General features: G+C 33.2%; 3 protein-coding genes across 3 annotated transcripts; all 3 read left to right on the top strand.

Moving 5' to 3' along the window:
• Positions 1–61: 61 nt before the first annotated feature.
• Positions 62–2,167, top strand: LOAG_10207 (hypothetical protein; the record flags this gene model as incomplete). The annotated part of the gene is made up of 6 exons (XM_003145734.1): positions 62–181; positions 297–337; positions 563–800; positions 944–1,096; positions 1,898–1,950; positions 2,038–2,167. The coding sequence occupies 6 exons, from the start codon at positions 62–64 to the stop codon at positions 2,165–2,167; spliced, it is 735 nt and encodes a 244-aa protein (XP_003145782.1).
• Positions 2,168–2,592: 425 nt separating this feature from the next.
• On the top strand, positions 2,593–5,177 carry LOAG_10206 (hypothetical protein; the record flags this gene model as incomplete). Its single annotated transcript, XM_003145733.1, has 8 exons — positions 2,593–2,714; positions 2,857–3,034; positions 3,097–3,183; positions 3,370–3,523; positions 3,735–3,867; positions 4,258–4,402; positions 4,641–4,790; positions 5,052–5,177. The coding sequence occupies 8 exons, from the start codon at positions 2,593–2,595 to the stop codon at positions 5,175–5,177; spliced, it is 1,095 nt and encodes a 364-aa protein (XP_003145781.1).
• A 1,835-nt stretch (positions 5,178–7,012) lies between these two features.
• LOAG_10205 (hypothetical protein) lies at positions 7,013–8,343 on the top strand (the record flags this gene model as incomplete). Its single annotated transcript, XM_020448106.1, has 5 exons — positions 7,013–7,039; positions 7,275–7,397; positions 7,746–7,851; positions 7,997–8,087; positions 8,169–8,343. The coding sequence occupies 5 exons, from the start codon at positions 7,013–7,015 to the stop codon at positions 8,341–8,343; spliced, it is 522 nt and encodes a 173-aa protein (XP_020301721.1).
• Positions 8,344–8,919: the final 576 nt, after the last annotated feature.

Below are 8,919 nucleotides of genomic sequence, written 5' to 3'. Positions count from 1 at the left end.
ATTTTAAAAAAAAAAAACTAAATTGCAGCTCAAAAGTCGAAAAAATCCTGGAAAAAATGTTATGTGGAATAATCAACAAAAATTAATAATGGAGCACACTTCCAAAACCTTTGAAAATATATTGTCTCCGGATGTTTTGAATGACAAAAGTGAATCGTCGTGCATATCACCACTCCATCTGGTATGATTTCAACCCATCCGTTTAAGCATGGATTCATTAGTATAATCACTGAATATTTGAAGTGAGATAGTGTTAGATGATGTTGAAACTTGGATGTGATTGTAATCCTTTTTAGAATCCTGATATATTCACAAGGCTTCTAGAAACGCCAAAAAAGTAAGCTTCCTTTTTAGTGATTATTTGATATATCAATTATTTCTCCTTTTCATGATAGCCATCTGTCCAGAAATGAGTTTCAGTTATTCCGATAGTATGACACCTAATAAAGAGAATTAATCAGAATATTTTTAGCATTCCATACTTCTGAGCGATATGCAAAAAGATTCTAAAGCAATGCCATCCAAGTTGAAATGTACATTTTGTCAGTATCTTTTTTTATAGATTTAAATCGTTTGAAAAATTTGAACAAGATCAGGAGAATACTTGGAATTGCAACAGACAAATACCAAGCAGCCCATCTCATCCGAATTATAATACGAATTCATATGTTATAATGCCGGATGGGAATAATTATGACGAAGCGTTAGTTGGAAAAAATACGGATACGGTATCGTTATCAGTGCTATCAGTGCAATGTATAAAACTTGTTGAAGGGTCTGCCATAGGCAAATTGAGTGAAGTGTTTTTGAAGTGACTGAATTTTTCTAACTTCTACGCCTTTCATATATTTGAAATATGCGTGTTTAAATTTAATTTACTTGCACATCAGGTTGCTAATCTTTCAAACTTAATCATATTTCAATAAATAAACAATATTTGAAGCCAAAGCTGGGAAGGTCACAAATATTGGATAGTACTGTATTGCAAGATAACAAACACCCAATGAATATTACTCCTGAAGCTACATCGAGTGACGTAGTTCTTGATAGTCCGGATGACAGTGATATTTCTTGGTGCACATCATCCTCGCTTTCGGTACAGTCAAACCTTTTGAGGTCTTAAACGCATTTATTATGCAAAGCTGAAACTTAAGTAGTTGATAGTTTAAAATATAAGGGTAATTCAAACAAGGATTCAGTCCCTAAAAATTAATGATCTTACAATATCCTGAAAGATATATACAAAGATCAGGAAAGGAAATATTTTTCATAGGTTTAAAGCACAATAAGCCATAATTAGTATGTTGACTTGAAGCATTTCCGTTCCCTCCTAATTTCCTCCTGATTCATCACAATATTTCTTAGGGCTGATTTCGGTATTCCAGGAAACATACAGTACCCGCAAATACAAGATTAAATCTTAATATTACGTATCTCTGATAGCTTGCAAGAATTTCCTTCGCAACTCATTTTAAAAAAATCTTGCTTCAAGTTGAACCGGTGTAATAAATTTGGACGGAAGCAGATAAATACTTTGAAGCGCTGTAGATAGGTAGAAGTCCTAATTATGTAGGATTATCACATTTCATTTTCTAAATTGTAAATATGCAGGGTAGAAATTTTCATTAGGCTTTCTCCACAGATCTTTTTGATAGCTTTCGAGATGGTTAAATTGGACTTCAAATTTGGAAATTTGGTGCAAAAAAAAATTAAATCTATGGAAGATAACTATGAAAAAAAGTCGCGAAAACATCAGCAGATGAATTCATTATATTTAATGTGGCAAATAAAATAATTTGGAAAATTTTGTTTTGTCGGTAGAATAAGAATAAGGTGGAACATGCAGATTTTGTTCAATCGTGAAATAACGAAATTAGAAAAACTCTGAATGTTTCAGGGAAACGGCGATATATTAATTCCTGAAAGAATTGAAGAAAAACGGAACGAAAGGTAGAAGTTTTATCAAAAATAATTCCGAATAATTCCGGAACTCATAAAATTAGAAATTCATATAAGTTTTTTCTCTTCAAATTTCAGTTCTTTCGAAGCACTTCCATCAAACGATCTTGACTCCTCAACGCTTCATAAAGTAGACATCCTTGAAGAAGCTGATCCAACATCATCTAACATCCCACGGCACGTACATCAGTTTTTAAATCCGATTTAAATTTCTAGTTTTAAAAGATGTTGAAAAATCTGGTTCATGCTTAATCCTCTTACACTGAAATCTTTCAGTTTTTACTTTCCTTATGGCATCCCACTTAGTAGGAAAGAAAGTTGCAACAATCTAGAAGCTGTGAAAGAACTATTTCATAAATATAATGATCGGGTATCTCATTCACTATAAATTTGTTGAGAAATTCAGAGAAGTGCTAGGTGATTCAAAAGGTGTTCAAAAGATGCCAAGATTATTACGTAAATAAGTGTGAAATAAACGTGTGGAGTAAAATAGGTTAATAAGCGTTTGCTAAATAAATATTGAAATTTTTATACAACGTGTGAACTGGAAATATGATCTGTCAAAAATGAGATTAGAGACAAAATAGTATAAATTTGCTCATTACTTTCTTACTTTAGATTGATTTATCGCTTATGAAGGAAGTTTGTTTAGCATGCGGACTGTGTCCACTTTGGAAACAACCACTTTACAACTGTATCTCTACCCCAACTTCAAGTTTTATTAATTTCGATGAATTTGCAAGTTGGTGGAAAAAGTATGCTTTCACAAGTTCGAATTATCCGTTAAAACAGCCAATCTTTCACGTTTAAGCTGAATAAAACTTTGTTTTCATCTTTAGAAATTTGGAATTTCACTAAAATTTATTAAATTGAGCATATCTTTCATTTTTTTTTCAGATTTGAAGAAAATGCTCACGATCAAGCTTCGCGTTTTGTTTACATTTTGACGAATGGAAGACGAAATTTTCTTGCTGCAGATGATTTTAAAGCACTTATTCAAGATTTAATTGAGACATTACCTTCACTGAGCTTCTTAAAAGAAGCTGTCGCCTTCCATCAAGCATATATAAAAACAGTTATGAAGAATTTTTGGTTCATAAGACTTGCTGGTTTAATTCTAAATCTCGAATATTTCAGGTTATAGCACGCATTTTCTGGAATGCATGCCATTCTTGGAAAAAATATATTTCGATAGTAGAACTCAGGTTATCAAACTTATTACAGGTAAGTTACTTATCTGTATTATGTGCTAATAAATTTTATAGCCAATCCTATCGGTGCTACAGCTGATGTAAATGAAGCGCTAATGCAGGTCGAATAAGGTCATTCTGATTTCACAAAATTCGTATAACTAAATGTTCTTACCTATCTTATTTTGATCACCATGAAGTTTTCCAAAAGGCATTGCAGGCAATCACGATGTTAGAAAGCGCACAGGTCAATGAAGAACGTGAATTTTTTAGCTATGAACATTTTTACGTCATTTACTGTAACTTTTATATGTTGGATAAAGATGAAAAGAATCATTTGACACCGTCTGATCTTTCACTTTACTCCAATAGTGGTAAGTTTTGTTATGACCGAAAAAAAGCTGAGGATTTGAGAAGTAATTTCTACTGGTAAAGGTGTTTATGTTTGTCTATGTGGAGCTCATGTAAGATGTTACTTTTAGCTATTAATCTTTGATTCATTGATACATCGAACTGATTCTAGGAGTTGAATGGCTAGTTATATAAAATATTCTTTACATTAATTCCAAACTGGGCAGTTTTTAGCACTAACAAATTTGGTAGTGCAACGAGTCTTTTCTGGTGCTGTTTTGCCGAACAGTTCAATGAAACAAACTTTAGATTACACTGCATTCATCAATTTCTTATTGGCAGAAGTTGACAAATGCCACCCGAAAAGGTCAGTAAATATAGTTTTTTTTGTGTCTGCATTTATGCACTTCAGAATCGTAAGAAATTGCCCATCTGAGCTTATCAAATGACCTCAAATCCCGTTGAGATAGTTTATCTTTTGCTTCGAATGTAGCCATACGTTAGTCTACGGAAGGAGAGTGCTTGTTTTAATGATCAAATTGTCCCATTTAATTTAACCGTTGAGTAGGTCATCGGTTACTTGGGTCATCCACTCTTCACAAGAATAAATAAATAACGGTAGTACTTTATCAGGCTTTTGCAAAAGTCGTGATGATCTTACTCACTGTTTGCCTCACATTACGATTGAATGATTAAGCCAGTGAGTATTTGAAGTCTAAATTTCAAAACGAAATGGGCAATTTCTTTTCAATTTAAGCATCGAATACTGGTTTCGAATAATGGATTTAAATGGGGACGGTCGTATTTCATTTGACGAAATGGAACGGTTTTACAAAGAAATAATGGCAAATGTGATCCGTATGGATATGGCCGTAATAACATTCAGTAATTTGATAAACATGGTGAAATTTTATTTTTTTGTTTTTAAAAACTAGCAGCAACTGATGAGAAATGCGGTCTACTCAGACTGAATCGCTTTTGAGGGACTAACATGCCGATGATTTCCATTACAGTGAATGGCTTCCATCGTAGGATGTGCTTGCATCAAGAATAGCTATGATCCGTGGATAAGTACTAACTATATTTCTTCAAGTTGAATCTTTCCTTCAATTACATTTCACTTGTATGAAAATTTTTAAGTTAAAAGATATGATATCGCCACATTCATCAACATATTTCACATTATCCGATTTCAAACGATCTCCTCCGCTGGCACGATATTTCTTCAATACTTTCATTAACTGGATAAAGCATATTGCACAAGAAAGTTGCTTGCCTGATAATAGAAACGTATGTTTTGCAAATTAGTAATGACTTCATTTTGAGGACGATAAGTAAAATTATATAATGGCGTTTAGACCTCAATCAAATGTATGATAAATTTCTTCATCTTTCCACATTCTAGGCTGTGATTTCGAAATCCAGTTTTTTTATGATTATTTGAATTACCGTACTGAAATTGACACTTGTTCATATTGAAATTCTTTCACGTTTCAATGGTTCTTTGGCCGTACACAAAATATTGTTCAGAACTTTAAGAGATTCGTTCAGGGAGTGGATCCACAATTCAACGATTGGAATCGTTTCTGTAAATCGGAATACGAAATATTAGTGGCAGATTTACTAGATAGTGAAGAGGAAACAATGGCTGGTAAAATGTCAAATAATCTAATCTAGTAATGCAAAAAATGGTCATATTTACTTGTGGATCACTTATTTTCTGATTCGTGATTTAGTGTTGGTTTCGAAAATTTTACTGAACTGATAGAAGTCAATTGTTGTTCGACACTACTTACTATTCACTGACAGAAAATAAGCCTTTTTAGTAGAACTGAGTTGTTAAGTTGAATTCATCGAATTATTTCATAATCAATTATAATTTCATAGATTTTCTTGCTTTTCAGTGGTAAGACATCACCGATGATTAAGGTGGACAAGAAGAAAGCTAAAGTTTGCTGAAGCAGATATATGGTATGCTCGTTGAATATTGATGGAATTTGAAAATATGTGATTGTATATTATGATGTCTAAATTAATCTCTTTTCCTAGTCAAATTTGACTAGGAAATATGGAAAAACTCATATTTCGAGCATCATAATTTAGGTCAAGCATTCTAATTCAGGCAACAATTTCAGTTAGTCTTCACTTTTTCGAAAGTCAATTTAATAATTGCGATTTTGCGATGTATAAGCAGTTTGAAATGGGTAATAGTATGATTTGCATCCTGTAGTATCTAATGGTCTATGTAATTAATTAAGTTGTGATGGAAATTTCCAATCGTTAAGTAATTATGTGTGATTTGAAATGAGATGCATTGGTGTCTTGTATTGCTATCACATTGTTTAAAGTTTCTTTGAAATACTCAGGTAAGATGCACATTTTAGTGTGCTAATTAAATTTAAAGGCACATTTTGTCTATAATTCAATTATTTGAAAAAAAAGCTGAGCCTGATGAATGTATTCTCTGCTCTTTACTTCGATGATATTTACAGAAAACCCAAATCTAAAATTATACCTCCAAGCGGAAGATAGTTTAGACATAAAATTGATATTCCAGGCTTTAACAAACCTTCAGCAATCCTGTCACCTATATAATGAGTGTCATTTGATATACCAAAATATCCTCGCAGGACTCCTAGCACTACTCTTCAATCGGGGCTTTCTTGATATCCTTGTCATTTTATCCATTCTACAACACGATGTAATAGCGGGACAATACAACAAATACAATAAAATAAATCAGATAAATGTTAGGTTCAATCATCGAGATTGACAAAGTAATGAATTGAGGATTCTGGAAAGTTCGTAAGTGATGGAAGCTATGCGTGGATTCAAGACTGGTAGAACGTTGAAGAAAGGCTTGAAAGAAAGAGAAAGAGACAAAAGTGGGAAAGATTATTATGTTGTGTTGGCTCTCTGAAAACGTGACGAACAACACATTAACAAACAATTGAATGTTACATTCGTTGCTGACGCGCGTGTCTTTCAGTTCGGTGGATAATCATTCGTTACCCCGCCACTTTTAATGAATTTAAATTATTTCGGATAAATTTTAATAAGTTTGGGGGAATTTTTACTACTTATATAGAAGGGTAAGAATATTTGAAAGAGAAGCATTTGCGGAAGAGTAGTGGAGGATGGCAGGTATGGAATGCTCTGGAATGTCATTCTTTAGGAGAAAACGGGGAAAATTTACTGACCAACTATCGATTTTTCCATGTCCGATCATTTTGATTCATTCTGTTGGGGTTTCTTGTTAGTTCTTCTTGAGCTATCCTCAATATACAAGGCTTCTACTTTCAAATAATAAATTTTCTATTTTGCAATAAGCGGTTCTGAATTCATTCATTTCTGCTTCTTACTTGGCTTACTTTCGACCTAAGATTTGACATTAAAGTTTGTTGTTCGTATAAGTTTTCATGTTTTCCTACTCAGTCATTTTGCTTAAGTGCACAAGTTATTTGCTTATCCTTTCGTTTTAAGCTGGAGAAACATCCGCCGACAAACAAGATATGGAAACGGTATTTCAAACGCTTACGGTATGTTTCTTATTAAATATCGTTTCTTAATTATATTTTCAAATAACTACCTAAGAACTGGCAACGCAAAAAAAAGAAATGATTTTTTCTCTTTTCTTTCCCTCTAGCAGTAGTAAGTTCTAGTTGATGTCTATGAGTAGTTCGGATTTAAAGTTATGAAATTTGAAACGGTGCTAAAGTTGCTAGCATATTAAAACTGAGAATATTCTAAAACTGAATGTGTGAAAACTTTTAGATAGAAGATGGCATACTGGCAATTAAGCACGTCTGCGAATCAACAATAACACCGCATACAGCGATTTCACCGTTACGTAATCTACGCCATTTGTTGAACGGCATCACTGCTCACAGCGTTACTGTAAGCCTCTTTCACCTATCTGAAATGCTGACTGTTTTCATCTTCCTGGAAGCAGGCAATTGAGGTATTTGAGCTACGAAGAAGTTCTTAGTTTTTGAAATTATTCATGTGTCAATTTAAGATAAACAGTTGAAATTGATGATTTATATTATTTGGGTCTCAACCGGATGACCGAGGACCTGCGACTAATGATAAATGATAAATGATGAATCTGTAGTGGTTATCTTTATTATACTGGCTTGTGTTTTATTCTAGAAAATTTTTAAGAAACTGCTACATAATTCTGAAAGTTTTTTGGAATTCAAATGAAACTGAATGAAGTTTGAAATCCATTTATGGCATTTTCAGAGCCTAGAAGAAGACATGGGTGATTTTCTTCTTGAAGATAACTATTTCGAAGACAATTGGGTCCATCAATCGAGCGCCTTATCTTGGAATTCCCCTCATCCAGAAAGTATATATCATTCTGTTGTTATTTCTAAGAAAAAAAAAACTGGTGTAGTTCTGTGGATTTTAAATGCATTTAGAGATGTTGTCATACCCCAACATGAGGAGCGAAACTTGTTTTGATGTTATTCCTTATAAAATGAGCATTATAGAAACCATACCAAGCACTTCAAATTTTCCACAGACAATTTCAGATCAGCTTACACCTGTAAATTCTTCCATGTCATTACCAAGCAACTCTCGGTATGTGATTAATATTTTAGCAGATATTATACTGATTTAAATGATTCTGGTTTATGGAAATCTTTTTCACTGGAATTTTAGAATGTATCGCTTATGTTGGATATCTGATTCAGAGCAGGACTCGATATCAGCTGATGCAAATTTTTCGTTGAACCACTTTTCATCTACCATGGACAGTGCATATGCAGGATACGGCACAGGTACTTGTTTTGCTGACGAATTGAATCCTCATAATAATTCAGAGGCCTTCATTTGACTGATATATATATATATATATATATAAATCCATTGTCTAAGGACATCTTATCATTCAGTGTAGTGCTCTTAATGGAATTACAACAATAACGTGTGCTGAACATAGCTATTCCAGACTTCTATGGCCTGCGAATTTTGAACACAACATTTGAAATCCTATTAATTTAAAAAGAAAACCAAGAAATCAAGTTGCGTGTTACTACCACAACGCACTGATTTTTAATATCCATTGTCATTACAGACAGAGAAGATATATCGAACTGCTCCATATTAAATGAAACCAGTAATTTGGAGCAAAGCGATCCTAGCATGACTGGTATATTTTTGAAGGAGCTTTAAAATAATAAAACCATCACTTGATTTTTCAGGTTTTGAGTTAATGAGGTGATACATTGTTTTAAAATGTTTTTTGAAGTTCAATACCGATAAGTATCAGAGAGTAACTCATATTTTACACTCCACATTCAACATTTATTCAATCCCTTTTGCAGAAACCAATTTCCCCAGCAGTTTTTTCGAGAACGGCGATGAAACGCATTGATCGATCCATATTTAAGGTTGCACCACCGATCTACTG

The sequence above is a fragment of the Loa loa genome (genome assembly GCF_000183805.2).
Source record: "Loa loa unplaced genomic scaffold supercont3.105, whole genome shotgun sequence".
NCBI lineage: Eukaryota > Metazoa > Nematoda > Chromadorea > Rhabditida > Onchocercidae > Loa > Loa loa.
The sequence above is the reverse complement of the archived record's forward strand: the minus strand, read 5'-3'. Positions and strand labels throughout refer to the sequence as shown.